Source organism: Muscardinus avellanarius (assembly GCF_963383645.1).
Source record: "Muscardinus avellanarius genome assembly, chromosome: 3".
NCBI lineage: Eukaryota > Metazoa > Chordata > Mammalia > Rodentia > Gliridae > Muscardinus > Muscardinus avellanarius.
In genome coordinates, this window is record NC_137788.1 from 5,026,033 (window position 1) to 5,045,173 (window position 19,141).

Below are 19,141 nucleotides of genomic sequence, written 5' to 3' on the forward strand. Positions count from 1 at the left end.
AGTTCATCCCTGTACAATATTCTATGTGATGTAGTAAATTGTTTAGACTACTTCTATGTCCAGTATTTTCCTTGTAAGCTCTTTTCCATGAGAAGAAATGTGTTAATCAGATGAGAAATATTTGGAGAGGACTTTCTGACCTTACATATTCAATATGTTTAGACTATGAGAAACAAAATCGTCTTAAGTGGGAAAACACTGTATTTCATTTTGAACACTTAACTTAATGCCTCTACACCTATGTAAGGCCGCTAAATGTAAGGCATTAGTAGTGGATGACAGTAAATTTTACACGGATTTGTGCTGGAAGGAGAAATAGATACTCTCTACATATTTCAATGATTTGAGAAAATAAAAAAATATTAAGTAACTTACCCAAGGTCACACAAAAAGTAGCAGAACTGGGTCAGAATTTTGGACTCTTAACTCTGCTGGCAGCATCTTACTACACATTGTTGATATCAGAAAAAGTTGATCAAAGTCTTCCTGTAGCAACTTCAGTCCTTTATGTTTTAATGTGCTGCTCCTTATACCTGGTTATGCATCGCACCCTTTGCATATGTATTGGGTATTTCACTTAACACTAAACATTTTTTTGAGGGGGTATTTGAGGCTTTGACCTAAGTTTGCCACAATTGGCAGGGAATTTTGAGCCAGGCAAAGGGTTGGAGTTACAGGAATGGAATAGAAGACGATCTGTAAGTAGATGACTAGCTAAATAAGTGACCATTTGTATAAGGAAATGATCTCTTTAGAAAGCATTGGGTAGTCTGATCATCAGGAGTCAGACATATTGCCTAGTCTAAAAGTAATTAATTTTTCTCTAGCTCATTTAGAAGTTACATTTTGATGAAATACATTAATTCCATAGCAGCCTACATGTAAATCATGTTAATTAAAGTGATATGTTTTTAGATTCAGGCTAGAAAGGCCAGGTTGTATTACCTGGTAGCTAACTGCAGGTTTAGACTCCATATATTTATAAGACTTGTGATTCGCTTATGAAAGGATAAATCTCATTTGTATTCTAGGGGATGAAATAGTATTAGTTTATGAATAAAATCATCATATATTATTATAATTCTTACCTAAAACTTTAGTGAAACTTTTTCAACTGGTTAGTAAAAGATTTCTGGTTTTTGGGGGGTTAAGGCATTTGCAGTGATGTGTTTCATGGAAACATGGGAAAAGAGCCTTTAGAAGAGTGTCCTGCTTCTGGGCAGCCGCTGGGAGAGCCCGCGTTGCTCACTCGTGATGGAGCAGAGCGTGGTCCTCTTAGAACCTCACGGCCAGGTTCTGCTGCCATCCATCTGACAAGTGTGTAGACAGGTGTTACTAAGAGGAACAGTGGCCCCTGATGATCTTGATCGCACAGCAGCTAAACTGAGCTGCTGTTTCTGACCTTGCTGGTGTACTTAAAAGGAGGCTTTTCTCTTATTTTCTCTGAATTTATTGTTTTCTTTTTTATAGATGATCATGGGAACAGCAATAGTAGTCATGTAAAAATCTTTTTACCGAAAAAGCTGCTTGAATGTCTGCCGAAATGTTCAAGTTTACCAAAAGAGAGGCACCGTTGGAACACTAATGAGGTAGATAAACTTCTATTTTTAAGGGTATAATTATTTTAAGGGCAAAATTTTAAGGTTCTTTTGCAAAGCACTACTTTATATTATCTTTAAATTACAAATAATCAGCTAGGAAATTTTCAGTGATGTTAATCTGATTTGACAGAATCCAACATCTTGAGCTGTCTCTGATCTGCTTAGCTTGCGTTGAAAGATGTGCACGCTGACTAAACTAAGGTGGCACCAAGTTTCTGTGCTTATCTTTTCTTGCTCTTTGGTGTCTTGCTTTGGTGGCTAACCCTGCCTGCATCTCAGTTAAATCTCAGTTCTGTGTTGTCATGAATTAATACATTTGTAGCCCCAGTGTTTATAGAAAATAGTATCGTTTATGTAGAATTGGGAAGGATGGGCTTCTTATGAGAAAAACAGTTTTAGTTCTCTCTGATGAGGAAAATTTGCTTGGGAAATTAACTGCTTTAACCTTAATGATAGAGATTTTTCCTAGAGTTTTTATTTGGCTTCCAGTTAGAAAGTAGATTGACGGAGTAGAATGAACAAAAGTATTTCCTTGGGTGAAGTTCCTGGTTTCGGTAAATTTTAATCTGGGAGTCTTAATATTAGGAGTGCATTGCTTTATCATCTTTTTTATTTTGAAATCTGAGTAATGTAGGGCAGTAGTCGCTAGTGTGCTGCTGAGAATTGAGCACGTGTTCATTTCACCTTAGGGTCATAGCCATTTAGTGTGCAGATAAGAAGTGGGTCCCTCAGCTTGTGAATCGTATTTCTGTACCTCATGGCTGAGGGTACTGATTTTGCCAAGTGGTCTAAGTGCATTGGTTCAACGTTTCCTTCCAAGTTAGGTTAGATACAGCCCCACCCCTGGTGGCATTCAGTTTTGTTAGGACACGAGAAAAATAGTGCTGCTTACTGAACCTTGATCTGGGAGATTCTCTCCTGCCACTTGGTGGCCAGAACGCTCTCCCCTGTGGGAGGTCCCACCTCAGAGCCCTCGCTACTTATCAAAGCTACGGGTTTGAATACTTGCTAGAAACCTAGAGCTTTGCCACCCTGTCTTAACTGATTCTAATCGCTCTTAAAGTATTACATCTTTTGATTATTTGAATTAGCGATAGAGTACTTTTGCTTTGCCAAGTATTGGCTAGTTTAGAGACCTGTGGGTGTAAATCAGTTATTTACTGTTTCAAACACATTAGATTTGAAAACAAAGTAAAAATGCTGAAACTTAGTCTTAATCATGGATTGTTACCCCTTTCCAGCAATAGAGTATAATTTGAAAGCCGTTCAGTAATTCTCTACTACTTTATGAATTATTTTTAAAAACTCAGTGTGTTTCTTAGTAGATTCCCTGAAACGTAAGTTTGATACCATACTATACATTAGCTCTAGTTTATTAAAGAAACATATAGTAGGCATTTTGCAGTGTTATATGATATTGGCAATGTAATTATAATTTACAATTAAATTTAAAACCAGAAATTGCCCAGTGGTTAAAATTGGTGGCTTTCAGAATGTAGCAGTGTCAGAAACTTAGTTGGTAGGCTAATTTAGATCCATAGCTTTAAAACATGTTTGGAACTTTTGAACAATGCCCTTCATCTTTCAGACATTTTTCCACCTGTAAATTAGTGACCTGTTCGCCTTTCCTAGTGTATTAGATACATTGTAAAACACCAACAAAGGATTATAGAGGAGGACAGTAAGAGAAAGGGACTTGCTCTGTGTCTCCTTCCGGGAGCCCGGTACACACGCTTCTTTGGTGGAGACCATAGGTTGCTATTTCCCAGGTCACAGAGAGAAAAATGCATCTTTCCCCAATCACCGGTGAAAACGTGAAATTGGGAGTATAGTTGAGAAACGGTGGATTGCTTCGTGTAGGCGACTGCGGCTGTAGACGCACCTTGAAGAAAGCAGGAGGTGGCGCAGCTGGGAGGGGGACAGTCACACAGCGTCCTGCCCCTTGTCAGCTCACCACTGGCAGAAACGCTTAGGAGAGCACTGGACTGAAGGGTGGGCTGGGATTTCTAAGTAAAGGACTGTGTGTGTGGTTCATGTTTATATCTTGGTTTTAGAACACATAGAGGAACGGTGTGGCTAAGGAAAGTTTGCACTAGGAGTCGTCAGTTCTGTGGTGAGGACACGCTGTCACTGCTGGGTTTTCTCTTCTCGAGCTGGCTTGGGGAAGCAGAAGGAGCACGGAAATCGGTGGCCACAGCGCTTTGCTCCTGCTGAGCACTTGCTCTGCCCGCATTCTTTGGCCTGCCATCCTTTGTCAGCATTAATAATCTTTTTTTTAATGGTACTGAGGATTGAACCCAGAAGCATTCTACCTTTGCGCTACCTCCCCAGCCTGGCTTTCTTACTTGGAAACAGGGTCTTCCTGGATGATGGGAGTCTCAGTACTTGCTGAGGCTCCTCCCACCTGTGACCCTCCTGTCTCAGCCTCCCAAGTACCGGGATTCCAGGTGTGCGCCCCATGCCGCTCATCAGACTCTTAGGACACCAAGTTGGAAGGGCCCCCCCCCCCCAGGCTTTGTATCCCAGGTGCAGGAAAATCCTGTTGAATCAGCACTGCCGTGAGATCCTTGACTCACTCACCAAGTGCAGCTGCCCTGCCCTCCTCAGCACCCCCTTTCCTTCTCCAGCTGGAAGAGATGGCTGTTTTGGTCGAGGGCCGTGTGAAGTAGCCTGTATTTGGAAGCAATGTTGGACAAAAGTGCATTTCCTTATATCCCACTTCCCAGGACGAGGGGCTCACACCGGAAGAGGCAGGTGGCCGGGAGCAGTTGAGTCCCCAGCAGTCATGTTTCCATCTCGCGCCGCACAGCGTGCTTGCCGGGAGGGTTGGCGCTGGAACCCCGTGAAGAATGGCAGCCGTCATCTTTCTGGGTCTCCCATGTTCTTTCATTCTCTCTCTCTGCTGGGTGTATGGTGGAACTCCTGGGTATAATGTGACTCCTGGACTGTTAAGGAATTCTTTTACTCAGACTTGTGTTTAAATATTTGCACTTATTCAAGAAAACCCAGCTTCTGTATTCTGTGTGTGTGCCTGTGTGCACGAGAGTGTGCTCAAAGCTGTATTCTGTGTGTGTGCCTGCGTGCACGAGCGTGTGCTCAAAGCTGTATTCTGTGTGTGTGCCTGCGTGCATGAGCGTGTGCTCAAAGCTGTATTCTGTGTGTGTGCCTGTGTGCATGAGTGTGCTCATGTTACTATTCATTGAGTGCCTTTGTTTGCGGTGACTTGGTGCTTTCTGTAATTATTTCTAAGCCTTTTAATAATACTGTTAGGTGGATAATAGTGCCTTTTAGAGATGAGGAAGTATAGGTAGAGAGGGGTTGCATGATTAATCGTAATTGGTGAGGCCTGTTTCTGATTAATTTTTTCTATGTTACTAATTCCTAGAAGCTTTCATTCTGTGAGTTGTTGTCTAGGCTTTTATTTGTTATTACTTTTTTTTTTTTGGTGTGGTATTGGGGGTGGAACCCAGGGGCTTTCTACCTCTGGGCTATACTCCCAGACTTATTTTATATTTTATTAGAAACAGGGTCTCACTAAGTTGCTGAGAGCCTCACTAAGTAGCTGAGGCTGGCTTCGAGCCTGTGCGATCCTCCTGTCTCAGCCTCCCAAGCGCGGGGATTACAAGCGTGCGCCACCACGCCCGGCTTACTGTTATTTTAAATTTATTTTTGCTGGTCCTGGGGATTGGACCTAGGGTGCACTACCTCCTGGCTATACCCCAGCCCTTTTCACTTTTTGTTTCAAAACAGGGCCTCTACAGGCTGCTGAGAGTCTGGTTGAATTGCTGAGGCTGGTCTCAAACCTACAATCCTCCTGTCTCAGCCTCCCATGTGCTGGGACCACAGGTGTGTGCCACCACACTCAGATTCTCTAGGCTTTTAAACAAGACTCCTTAAGTCTTACCTCATTAGTGTACTCAGCAAATCCATTCTGGAATGTAGTTTTGAACTAGAAGGAGTTAAAGGAGAACTAATATTGTGGGTTCGTGGCAAGCGTTTGTGAAGCTGAAAGTCTTTGGAAGGAAACTTTGATAAAATAAGAGAGATCCTTCATCTAAGCTATTTTCTTTTTTTAGTGTTACTGGGGATGGAACCCAGAGGCCTTCTACCTCTGGAATACACTTCCAGACCTATTTTATATTTTTTATTTGAAACAGGGTCTCTTAAGCCAGTGGAGGCTGGCTTTGATCCTGTGCGATCCTCCTGTCTCAGTCTCCGAAGAGCGGGGATGACAAGCGTGCGCCACCACGCCGGGCTAGTTAAGCTATTTTTAACCTTTTCTGACCAATTGGAACACATATAAAATAAAATTTCCTGGCCTTCTTGACTGTTGTTGCAGTTGCAAAATCAATTAAATATATCTAAAAATAAGTCAACTTTGCATTATGCTTTCCTAACCACAAACCCTGTTCCCTGGGTTTGAAGACCATAAAGGGATGGTGAGGACTCCAGCAGTAGCTGTGGAGGCCCACGTTTATTGTATGCTGGGCACTCGGGAGTCCTTTCCACGAACAGTCCCGTTTACTCCTGGAGTTAGTCCTCTGCGGTAGGTGGTGTGACTGTCCTCACATCATGGACAAGGACACCTGTGCCGCGGCGATGCTGCGTCGCGTTCCTGCAGCCAGATCTGGGGAGGCCGGCCCCCGCGGCCTGACTGAGGCTCATGTCCCCTTCTGTTCCGCCCCACTGAATATTTCAAGAGGATTTTCCAAGCTCTTGCAGCTTTTTAGCAACTTCTTCTGCCTTCTTTTTAAAATTTATAGAATCACTTGGCTTGTACATGCAATTGCTCTTCAAATATTATATATAAACGGAGTGTATTTTTGCATGATGACTTTTATAAAGCGGCAAACTCCACTTGGGAAATAGTTTTGATATTTAATAATAAATATTAGTGTGTGCTTCTGGACCATGGAGAGCACATATTAAAAGTAGAAACCTTGTGCCTTTGTATGACTCGAGGGTTAGGCCTGATTTTTATTTCCAGGGCAGGGAAGAAAGAATATATTATCCACAGAGCATGTTCTTTAATGGAAGCAACTCTTCATTCATAATCTGGCGGTATTCACATCTTTACTAGGTGAACTATTACAAGGTTGCTGCATTTTAAGTTGATACTTTAAGGCCCAGAGCCAGAAGTAATTATGCTAATGCCACTTTCTGATTGCACAAATGACTACTTTATAATTACACGTATTAGTACTCCATATATGTTGTCCAGACTGAAATTTCTTTTGTTTAGTCATTAATTAGCTGTTTGACTTAAAATATAACTGCAGCATTCCCGAGTCTCCGGATCTAGATTTGAAATGGCATTCTTCCAAAGCCAAGCTAATGTAGCACCAGCAGCCTTTATAATGAGAATGTTTGCTCTAAGTATGTTCACATCATTTTTGTGTGCTACTATTTTTGAACTATTAATATTCTTTCTTTTGTTTGTTTTTCCTCTGGTACAAGTTTCTGTGGAGGAAGCAAACAAAATAGAATTCTAGTTTATACTGATTCTTAAAAGTGGCACCACATGTTTTTACTTGTCAGCAGCTTCAGGGATTTTCATATTAAAAATACATTTTAGATGGTTAAAATAACTATGGAGAGAGCAGGATACCTAAGAGCCTGAAGAAAAATACCTGAGTATAATTATATTGCTTGTTTTATTTTTTTTTGGGGGGGGAAATTATCCTTTTAAATCCTAAGTACTTTCCCCCTCAGCTTTTTGTGTTTAGGTAAGGAAAAAAGAACTTTGTAAGAGCATGGGAATTATTATTATTATTATTATTATTATTATTATTATTATTATTATTATTTTTGTACTGGGGATTGTACTCAGGGATGTTCTACTTCTAAGCTATACCACCCAGCTTTTTTTTTCTCTGTTTTGTTTTGAAACAGGGTCTCTCTAGGTTGCTGAGGCCAATCTCCTAACCTCTGATCAACCTGTCAGCTTCCTTACTGGGTTTTATAGATAGGCATGTGCGACCATCCCTGGCACCATCTCACCTTTTAAAATTTCTTTAATCATTTTTTTGTGTACACACACACACACACACACTCTCCCTCTCTCTCTCTCTCTCGTGGTACCAAGGATGGACTCCAGGGGGGTCCTACCACTGAGCCACACCCCAACACCCCTTTACGTTTTCGCTTTGAGACAGTCTCGCTCTGCTCTGTTGCCCAGGCTGGCCTTGAACTTGAGACTCTGCGGGGCAGCGGTGTTCTAGGTGTGTGCTGCAGCTCAATGCGTAGGCATGTATTCTGGAGTGCATTTTGTTCTGGAAGGTTAGCTAACTCTGAAGTAAGCCTCGGTTTTCTTTAGCTTTTAGCAGACCTTGAATGATCCCAGATTACTTTCTGAGTCCAGACAGGGCTTTTCTAGTCAAGTTGCAGGTATGAAAATATCTATGGGAGCACAGCAAACAGAGACCAGGTTTTAAAAGTGATATCAAGCCAGGCGTGGTGGCGCACGCTTGTAATCCCAGCATTTGGGAGGCTGAGATGGGAGGATTGCTGATTGCAGACAGCCTCAGCTACTACTTAGTGAGGCCTTCTGCAACTCAGTGAGACCCTGTTTCAAAAAAAAGAAAGAACAACAACAACAACAAAATAGGGCTGGGGTATAGCTTGGAGGTGGAATGCCCCTGGGTTGCACCCCCAGTACCACACAAAAAAGTGATATCATTTGACTTTTGAATACAAATATATCCAAGTGTATGAAATTTAGTTTCAAAGTAAGTGGGATAATTTTGTAACAGTTAGGTGACCTGCGATTCATCTGTTCATCTTAGTAGCATGGAGTGAGGTGAGCGGACGCCCAAGTGCAAGTAAGTGCAGCCTGTGGGGTGTGGCTTTCCTTCCATCTGGAGGGAGAGAGGCTGTATTGAAGTGCCGGGCAGCGTCCTACTTGGTGGTGGCAGGCAGGTGAAGGAGACTGCTCAGGAAAGGCAGGAACTGGAAGAGAAGCACACTCTCCGCTGGGAGTGATACTCACACAATGTGACTAAGACGTTGAAGAAAATTTTCTATAAAGGAAGAAAGTTCCTGTGGACCCATCTCAGTGTGGGCCCAAATGATTTTATCTTAGCACCTAGAAAATACCTGGCATATAGTCCTCCTTCAGTACTTGCTTGTTGAATTAATGAAATACTTAAGACCACAAAGAACTCAGCCTGAATTCTTGGAGTTCTCATGCAGATGTAAAACTTAGACACATACATTATATAATTAGATACTACAAAATCAGTACCATTTGTATGAATAATGTTAGTTAATATGATAGATAATGTTTTGTCCAAACTAAATTGTTCCTGAACGCGAATTTCACGCTGACTGTTGGCAAGGCAGGCTCTCTGGAACGTGGCACTTGGTCTCTCCTGTGCCCTGCCGTGCCCCACCTCCCTCCTCCAATGAGAAGCTGGTTTTTTGCGCAACAAGTATTTCTTTAAGTCTGTGGTAGGCTTTGCTACACATATCATTAAGTCATAAATTCGCTTTTGGTTTTTCTCATTAGCCAAAGAATGATTTAAATGATACTACTGGGTACCAAGGCAAATGTAATCACAAATTACAAGATTGAACAATGAATCTTTTGCATTAGAATATATGTTATAGGTGCTATATTTTCAGATCATAAATTAAGGTGAGAGGTTAAAAGTGTCTTGTGAACCCGTGGACCCAGAGCCTGGACTGGGAATGGTGCTGTCGTGGGAGGATGCAGAACTGGCGCGGCTCTGCCGCGTATCAGGTGAGCGTCACGTTAGATGTAGGACACTCACCTGTTCAGCCCCTCGGGTCTTCAGTGGTGGCGCTCGAGAGCTGTCTGTAGAGATAATTACTGCTTTCAGAGGTGTCTGGAAGTGCGGGGCCTCCTCCTAGGGAGGCTTGAGTCCAGCCTGGGAGTCTGTTTACTGTTAGCTGCTCTTTTATTGTAATACTGGGGATTAAATACAGGGATGCTTTTACCTCTGAGTTATACCCCAAACTTGTTTTATTTTTTAATTTATTTTTATTTTTTTGGTGGTACTGGGGCTTCTGGAAGCCCTTCTACCTCTGGGCTACATTCCCAGGCCTATTTTATATTTTTATTTGGAAACAGGGTCTCTTAAGCCAGGGCGGCTGGCTTGGAACCTCCGCAATCCTCCTGTCTCCGCCTCCCAAGCGCGGGGATTATAAGCGTGCGCCACCACGCCTGGCGTGTTTTAATTTTTTTGTTTTTGTAAAAGACTCTCACTAAATTTCTGAGAATCTTGCTAAGTTTTTGAAGCTGGCCTTGAACCTGTGATCCTCTTGTTTCAGCCTTCCTAGTACTGGGATTACAAGTGTGTACCACTGCACTTGGCTTTATTTTTATTTTAAAAGTATATAGTTCAGTAGGTTTCTGTATATCCACAGAGTAAGTTGCTGAGGCTGGCCTCAGACCTGCAATCTTTCTCAGCCTTTCAAGTACTGGCATTATAGGCATATAACACCATGCCCAGCTTTATTTTTATTTTTTAAAGTGTATAATTCAGTAGTTTTTAGTATAATCACAAAAGTGTGCAACCACCATCATTTCCTGACTTCAGAACATTTTCCTTACTCAGTCTCTGGGCTTGGTGGGGTTTGCGTACTCGGGTGGGCAGCATTTCTTCTGGTCTCAGGGGTCTTCTTCAGTATTGTCCACACGTTCCTACACTCGTCTAGTATTGGAGTTAATTTAGATGTTGTCTTTTATTCCACATCATCATTGTGTTGCTTTTAATAAGTGTTAATATTGCCATGTGGGGGTAGGGGTGCACAACTGGATTCCAGCAGCTTGGGAGGTAGAAGCAGGAGGATGGTAATTATTTTTTTATACTGGGGATAGAACCCACAGGCATTCTGTCTCCAAGCCACACCTTCAGCCCCATTTTATTTTTGTTTGGAAATAGGATCTCACTAGGTTGACGAGTGTCTCAGTACTTGCTGAGGCTGTCCTCAAACTCAGCCTCCCAGGTACTGAAATTCCAAGCATGCGCCATCACACCTGGCTAGAATCACAAACTTGCGGTGAGCCTGTCTTAAAAAGGCCTAGGGATGTAGCTCAGTGGTAGAGCATCCTTGGGTTCAATCTCCAGTACCACAAAACAAAAACATAAACCCTTATAGCGCAAACGAGGATGATGTTGGGCCCACACTAAAACTGTGCAGAAACATCTCCACACTGCAGTAATGGTGCAGACTTCGGGTGATGGTGACCTCTGCAGAGGAGAATTGGAGCTCTGTGGGGAGGTGGGCGGCGTGGACAGTGGAGAACACTTAGAAAATTGGCATTCCTTAGCCAATTTTGGCATTCCTCAGCCAATCAGTCCTGGAGGACTCCAGGCTTGAGCTGGTCAGAATCACCGGGAGATCGCTGGGCTTTGTTCAGGTGTCTGTTCTAGCCCCTCGTAAGCCCTGAGAATGTGCATTTCTGAACATTCTCCTGTGAAATTGAGTTAAAGATGCTCAGCGTTTATGCGTACTCTAATTAATTTCACTTGACCTTCGTCGTAGATTAGCTCTTTCTGTGTCACTCTTGACATATTTGGGGCGCGTTGGCTGTGGGGCGGATATGATTGAGTTTCCTAGAATTTTTTTTCCCCATGCTTTAGCTAGTAAATACCTAAAGGTCACAAAATGTAAAGGTTTTTTTTATTTCCTTTTTTGGATACTTACCTAAAGTATCTGTTAGTAAAGCTGGAATTGGTGGCACATGCCTGTAACCCCAGTCTTTGGGAGCTGAGACAGGAGGACCAAAGCCAGCCTCAGCAACTCAGTGAGGCTTGTATTAATTTAGTGAGATCCTGTTTCCAAATAAAAAACAAAATAGGGCTGGGGGTGTAGCTCAGAGAATGTCTGAGTAGAATGTCTCTGGATTCAATCCATACAAACACACATACACACACCAGTGCCGTTTATACACACAGTGTCAGTATCTTGAGCCTTTAAAAGTAGGGGTGGTGTTGATAGGGGCATATGGAGGCATATTCTGAGTTTTTGGATATTTTTTGAGGCTGTAGCATGAAGGCATTGTCTTTCTTCCCCTTATTCCATCTTCATTTGGCCCAAGAAACTGAAGCCAGGAGAACCTTGAAGCTGAATGGGATAATTTACCTTTTTTTTTTTTTTTTTTTTTGTGGGTCTGGGGATGGAACCCAGGGGCATCTGATTTGACCTCTGAGCTACACCCCCTGCCCTATCTATTTTTTATTCTTTATTTTGAAACCGGGTCTCACTGAGTTGCAGAAGGCCTCACTGAGTAGCACTAAGTAGCTGAGGCTGTCCATGAACCGCCATCCTCCGGTCTCAGCCTCCCGAATGCTGGGATTACAAGTGTGCGCCACCACGTCCGGCTGTAATTTACCTTCTTATCTGGCTCACTATCCCATCCACCTACCAAATGTTTCCAGTGATAAATTCAATTATCTTGGTAATTATGAAGCCTATTTGAAGGTTTTAAAAGAAGTTTCTAAAAAATAACCCTAGTTTTCTAGTGTTAATGCTTTTAGAAAGTTGGGAAATCAAATAAAAAACTGTAAACCCCCCCGAAGAAATCCCTGCTGGATGAGAAACCCTGTGTGCATGCGTCGGCGTGCGTGGTCCTCCAGGTGCTGTGGTGGAACCTAGGTACAGTTCTGCGAGACTTCCTTTAGGTCTGTGTTCATTTCATTTTAATTCCAAAGGGAAAAGAAAGCTTCAAACAAGTCGGTAGAAAAGTAGCTTGCCTGGGCAGAGGTACCACCTGTCTACCAAGTCAGTCAGAAGAGGAGTAGGTGATCAGAGGGGCTGGGAACCAGGGAGCACTTGAGCCAGGCCAAGACTTCTGAGAAAGGAGAGGCCATCGTTTTGTGTATAGCTTATACAGGGAACTCTGTCTGTCTGTCTCTTATTTATTTATTTTGGTACTGGGGATCGGACCTAGGGACATCCTACCTACCCAGCCCTTTTTATTTTTTGTTTTGAAACAGGATCTCACTGAGTTGCACAAGGCCTCCCTAAGTTGCTAAGGCTGGCCTTGAACCTGCGATCCTCATGTCTGAGGCTCACAAGTACTAGGAGTGTGCTCTCTCTCTTAAGGAGATCACCATGTGCTACCTGGTTGGGGGAGGTTAGAATGCCAAGGCCCAGGCGTGAAGGATCCTGCCTTCCTGTGCGCCTTGGGGAGAGGAAGCTCCTCAGAGAGGCTGGCCCAGGGGCTCCTTCACAGGCAGGGGAGAGCTTACTCAGAAAGGCTGCAGAGGGACATCTTCCAGAAGAGAAGGGAGAAATGCACTTAGATATATTTGCCTTTTTAAAAGTTAAAAGAGTTGGAAGGCTGGGCAAATGCCATCTGTTTCCCCTGTCTGAGAAACGGTGCATTACAGCAGTGTGAAGTTTTCCGGGGGATCTGTAAACTCAGGTCCAAGGAGAGTCATTTTCCTGTTTTCCTGATACATCTTAAAGCTGTGTGGCAGCAGATCCTCTTTTCTGGTATCAGAAAAGACTTGTTAATGTGTGTGTTAAAATCTTATTTTTGTAGTATTGAGCAAAATTGAAACTTCTTAACTCTGGTTCTTCAAGAATCATTTTTTGTTATGTTACTTATTATTAATACAATTTTTTTATATTGAAGCATGTTCTGATAACTTTTAACAATTCATTCCTCAAGCAATTCAGAGAACCTGCTGTGTGGTAATTATGTATTTTTTATTTCATAAATGAGGTTAGTGAGACGTAAGTGTTTTGGAATTAGCATCTATCATTATCTAATATACCGGGTGATTTATATCTCTCTGCTGTTTACTGTCTGGCTGTCCTTGCTGGACTGTAAGTTCTTGGTGGATCCCATGAGCTTGGGACGGTGCTCGCACCGAGAGGGTGCCCAGGGACTGTTCCTGGGTGGCTGAGAGTCCAGGTGGGGTGTCGAGTTGCTGTTCAAGTGGCTGCGCTTACTTGGTCCTTCATTTGGAGGGCTGGACACAGCAGCCACACAGCAGCCAGCAAGCCCACGGGTGTGACGTGGAGGAGAGAGGGAGCCGGGTGTGCTGTGTGCCAGCGGGCTTCCAGGCTGGGGGAGGCCTGGCCAGGCGGCCGGGTTCTGGCTGCAGGCCCTCCCTGTGCGTCCGAGCGTGGTGTCCTGTGGATCAGTGCCCGCAGCACAGCACTCATGGAGCTGCCCAGGCCAGCCTGATCCCACCAGCAGCACAGACTTGCGGCTTCCGATTTTCGTGTGGGTGTGGGCACATACCTGTTTTTATTTATTAACCCAGATTAGGTTCCACATGTCGTTTTGTAACCTGGCTTTTCTCTACTTCATAATCATGTTGTAGACCTCTTTGGTGATCCACGGTGTGTGGATATTCTGTTTTATTTCATGCCACCTTACATATTCAGCAATATTTTTGACGGCCTGCTCTATACCAGGCACTGTTTGGAGATGCCAAGGGTACCAGACACAGTCCTGTTCTCCTGTGGCTTCTAGTTTAGAGAGGATGGCAAACCGTGCATAACTAAACTAACAGGTAAGAGTTTCAGGGAGCATTGAGAAGAAAATAGAGCTGGACCCAAAGGTGAGTCCTGCGATGGATAGACCTTTTTTAGGAAGTAACGTTTGAGCTGAAATCCGAACGATGAGAGAAAGCCAGTGGCCTCGGGAGGATGTAGAACAGTCTGCGCGAAGGCCCTGAGAAGGAACGTGCTTGTCTGAGGACTGTCGAAGGCGCCGCGGTTGGTTGGCGTGCAGTGAGACGGTGGGAGATGAGCTGGGCAGGCTGGGCCTTGCGGTGCCGTGCAGAACGATGGGTTTTAAGGTGATGAGGATGTGCTTGCCCGGAGGGAGCGCTGTAGGATGGAGTTTTGAAGAGGGAGAGGCAGATCAGCAGATGTATTTAAGAAGTGGGGCTGCCAAGCCTGCTAGGATTGGGTGTAGGGAAGGACGGAGGACTCCAGGGTGAGCTGTGGCCTCAGCTGCTGGGTGGGTGGCAGCACTCATTGAGACCAGGAAGGTGAGGCAGGACAGGGCTCAGCGGGGCGGGGAGCAGAGCAAGTTCTCTGGGCGTGGTGATGCTGAGTAGGCAGCGGTCCAGAGTGTGGGGAGAGGCCTTATCAGAGATGAGAATTGGAGAGCCAGGAGCTGAAGATTAGGTGAGGTCACCCTGGGTGTAGAAGGTGAGGGGAGGAGCCAGCAGGAGTGGGGATGGGGGCAGTGGCGCGAGATGGACGCTTCGAGAGCAGGCTTCAGGGAAGCATCGGTTTTGTGTTTGCTGCTGCTACAGGTTGACACAAACTTAGTGGCTTGTTCAAACAACTCAGATTGTTATCTTATGGTTCTGTAGGCCAGACAGATCTGGCTGGCAGGGCCGTGCTGCTTTCCGGAGGCCCTAGGTGAGAGTCTGACTCCCTGCCTGTACCACTGTCTCGAGTTTGCTTGCGCGTCTTGGCTTGCGGCCCCCTTCTCCGTCTTCAGAGCCAGCAGCGTGGAGTCCTGGGCCCTGCTTCCATTGTCACATCTGAATGGCCTGACCGCTCCTCCCTCCCTCCCTAGCTTCCTCTTCCTGTGGCCTTATGGAGCCCACCTGGGCGGGCAGTCCAGGAAAATCTCCGTGTTGTGAGGCCCGCCGATGAGCATCTTCGACGCAGTGTGCAGCCTCAGCAGACCATGGGTTCTGGGGCGCGGCGTGGGCATCTTTTGGAGCCGCTGTCATTTGCTGTCGCACAGGGCATAGTCGAAGGGTACCGGAAGTAGAGCAGAATGAGGACAGAGAGGTCACCACTGGACCTGGCCGCTTGGCAGCCCTCAGCGGCCCAGTGAGCGGTTTCAGTGGAGTGCTGGTGCAGAGCCAGGTGGAGTAGGTTGAAGAGCGAGAGGTACGGATGGAGGCCGCAGGCATTAGGGATCTGGGGTGGGAGTTTTGCTGTAAAAGAAAGTAAACTGGCAGGAAGTACGAAGGCAATCAGAGGCCCGCTCTGCCAGGTGAGATGGAGGCCTGGTGAGCAGGGCCAGGGCAGGCCTTCCGAGGCGTGTCGGATGGCTACTGGGTCATGGATTATTATAGAGGAGACATGAGGGTAGAACTGACACCATTGGCCTGACTCCGGGGTGTGCCCGTCTGTGGATGGGAGCTAGTCTGCAGCCACTGCGGGCCGGCCTTGCAGTGAGTGCAGGACTCCCCTCCCCGCGCCCTGCAGCTCTTCTCCCTGCAGCCACCTAGTTGTTTGAGTTGTTTCATGCCTGAGTTTTTCTTTTCATTCTTGTTTTAGCAACATTTGTTAACTCAAGGGGAATTATTGAACACCCGGCTCTGGGGAATCTGCGTCCTCGGGGCTTGTGTTCTAGGAGGACCCATTCTTGCAGCAGGGCTGCCAGGTCACACCCACTGTCTAGGCGGGTCGCCCGGGCAGTCCTTCCGCCCTGCTTGTCCTTGTGTTCCTGCCGGAGCTGGCCTCATTTCCTGCTTGGGGCATTCCTTCTACTCCTTACCAGCTCCCCTCCACAGCCCTCTGCCCACTAGCTAGTTGCTTACCAGTGACTCTTCCTTTCCATACTCCTTACCCGGCTTCGCTGCCGGAGTCCATACTACACAATCACAGTTTTTCTGCCCCTCCTCCTGCCGGAGCCTGCAGGACAGAGCCCGTCCTGCAGGAGCCCTGCCTCCTGGCTTCCCTCTGCCTGCCCCAAGCAGCTGAGTTCTGTTGGAGATAACCGGACAGTGAGGCAGACCGTGCTCTCTGCTGACTTGCCCGTCGGCCTCATGTGGCACTGTCGCGCCACGTCTTCCTCTTCTCCCTCACCAGCCCGTCCTGCTGCCCATGGCTGTTTGATGTTTTCTGCTTTCCTCAAGCTAGACTGGCCCTTTCTCACACCGAAGCGCAGCAGATGAAGGTACTTCACATTAGGAAATAGGTGCCAGCGTGAGACCCAGGTGCCCGGCCCAACCGAGCCTCACTGCGGAGAGCCTTCCGCTCCCGCAGTGCCCGGCTTCACGCGCTTCTGCCCACTCGCCGCCGCGCACACGCCTGCGTCGACGGCCCTCCATGCCGCTGCATCGTTCAGGTTAGGCCTGTGCTTGCTGACCCACGGTCCCTCTCTGTCAGTAGTCCATTTGAAAAAGAAGGGTCCTGGACACCAAAATCCCTCCAAAAGTAATCATGTAGTTCCCCTCCGTTCTCACTTTAGGGGTATTCTGGAGATACTTCTGGCCCCACTGCACCCTGCAAGCCACTGGTCTTGCAAGTGGCTGGACCCAGCGGGCACTTTCAGCACGCCTTGCTCAGCCGGGAGCATTTCAGTCCAGTTGCCCTCCTCCCGCCTGAGACACTCTCTTCTCCCCAAGACAGTCTTATCTTCTGGTGTCCTTCCACCTACCCACTTCCTGCCTCCTCCGGGCTCCCTGCTGCCATGCCTTCTCAGCCACCTTCTCAAGGGTGAGGTCCCCTGGGGGCTTCTCTTTTCACCCAATTTGCTCTCTCTCTGAGTGTTTATCTTTTACCAGAGGCTAGCACACCATGTCCATGTCTCACACTTAGCCCTGACTTCCTCAGACACAGCCTCAGATGCGCATCAGCAGCTCAGATGTGGCCTTCCTCACTACCCTGGTTCTGTATTAGACCTCTGTTTCTGTTACTATAACACAATAACAGCAGCCGAGAGCCTTGAAAAGAAGTTTAGGTAGCTTGCAGTTTGGGAGGTTGGAGTTCAGATTCAGCGGTGCCGTCTACTTGGCCACTGGTGAAGGCCCAGGTGGGTGACCGGGAGGCGGGAGCGGTCTCAAGGCTGGGCAGGAAGCTGGAGGGCCAGTCCTGCTCTTTATAACACTAGTGTCCTGAGAGCTTGCCAGGGGCCCTGGAGAACTTTCTCAGTTCCTTCCAAGGTCGGCACCTCAGTGACTTTAAGGTTCCGTACCACCCCCCCAGCCCTGCCACACTGAGAAGCAGGCTCCCAAACACGAGCCTTGGGGCGTACCCTCACGCGGAGCACAATTCTTCAGATCTGGTGCCCCACTGTAGTCTTCAGTTTTCTTTTCCTATGATCGAATGCAATGCCAAGTCTTTGTTTATCTTTCTTGGTACCTGGGCCCTTTGCAATTGAGTGAAAAAGCCTGTGGTTATTTTCTTAGAATCATGTCCTAAACTATCTACTGGATCACAGATAATTAAAATACATTGATCAAAGTATTTATAACATACCAATATGTGATACAGTGTGTGTGTGTGTGTGTGTGTGTGTGTGTGTGTGTGTGTGTCTGTTGGTTCATGCGCACAAACTTTTTAAATGTTCTTAAATATCTAGGTTTAGTGCTGGGCCACGTATGGTGACACTGGCCTGTAATCCCAGTACCTGGGAGGCTGAGACAGGAGGATCGTGGGTTCACAGCCAGCCCCAGCCCCAGAGGTCCTCTGCAACTAAGTGAGACCCTGTTTCAAAATAAAGAATAAGAAATAGGGCTGGGGGTGTAGCTCTGAGGTAGAATGTCCCTGGGTTTAATCCCTAGTATTGCAAAAAATAAGTAAGTAAAACAAAATAAAAAATAAACAAGCTGGGTTTGATGGTGCACGCTTGTAATCTCAGTACTTGGAAGGCTGAGACAGGAGGATCATGGGTTCTTGGCCATCCTCAGCTACTTAGTGAGGCCCTCTGCAACTTGGTGAGACCCTGTTTCAAAATAAAAAATAGGGGGGCAGGGGTGTAGCTCAGAGGAGGAATGTCCCTGGGCTCAATCCCTAGTAACACACACACACATGAAAAGTAATTTAGTGGTGAGTCTGTACCATAAATTTGAAAGAGTGATAAAAACAAATGCTATGCATATCGTGGAATTGGTAATTAATATAACAGGAAATCTGATTTAAAAGCCATAGGCACAGCCCTTGTTGCTGGGGTTTGTTGGGTGTATTTACATTTAAGTCAAGTACTTCATTTCGGTGGAAGCCGTAGGTGGGACGGCATGCTTTTCTCACCCAGGCTCCTGGCTCCCTCGCTCTGCTCCCTCGTTCAGCCCTTCCACTCCTCAGAGAATTGTCACTGCCTCTCACCTGGGCGCCCACAGCAGCCAGACACCTTAGCATAGTAAAATGTGGGTCAAATCATGCCAACTCCTACTTTACACTCTTCAGTTTCTTTTCAGTGTTTTCTGGATATAAATTCAATCATCAACATGGCCGACAATCTGCTCAGCCTGGCCCCTGCAGCCTAGGTGTTTAGCCTCAGGTCAGTCCTTCCTCCTGGAGGTCTTCACGTGGGCCTTGTCTTTGCACCTTGGACCGTCAAACCTGATGTTCCGTCTCTTACAGTTTACTGTGTTAACCATATGACCATAAGCTGGGCAGCTTTAAACAACATACACTTACTCCCTCACTGTTTTTCTGGTCTGGAGGACAGATGTGGCTTACAGCATACCCAGTTCCTCTGCTTGAAGGCCTGTACGGCTGTGGTCAGGTGCCTGCCAGGGGCTGGAGCCTCATCCCGGGGCTCACCTGGGGGAGGGTGCTAGCCAGTGTGGTTGTTGGCCACATGAACTATTGGGCCAAAGATCTCAGCTTCTTGCTGGTTCTCAGCTAAAAGACTA

The 19,141-nt window shown here is 46.1% G+C and overlaps 1 protein-coding gene across 6 annotated transcripts in view; it reads left to right on the forward strand.

The window, feature by feature from the left end:
* Positions 1 to 19,141, forward strand: part of CAMTA1 (calmodulin binding transcription activator 1) — a gene marked incomplete at both ends in the record, with an annotated part of 865,599 nt that overhangs the window by 34,546 nt on the left and 811,912 nt on the right. For all 6 annotated transcript variants that reach the window (XM_080693322.1, XM_080693323.1, XM_080693325.1 and 3 more), the window contains one exon: positions 1,471 to 1,589. In XM_080693322.1, coding sequence (XP_080549448.1) covers positions 1,471 to 1,589 — 119 coding nt within the window. The remainder of the gene's footprint in view (positions 1 to 1,470; positions 1,590 to 19,141) is intronic.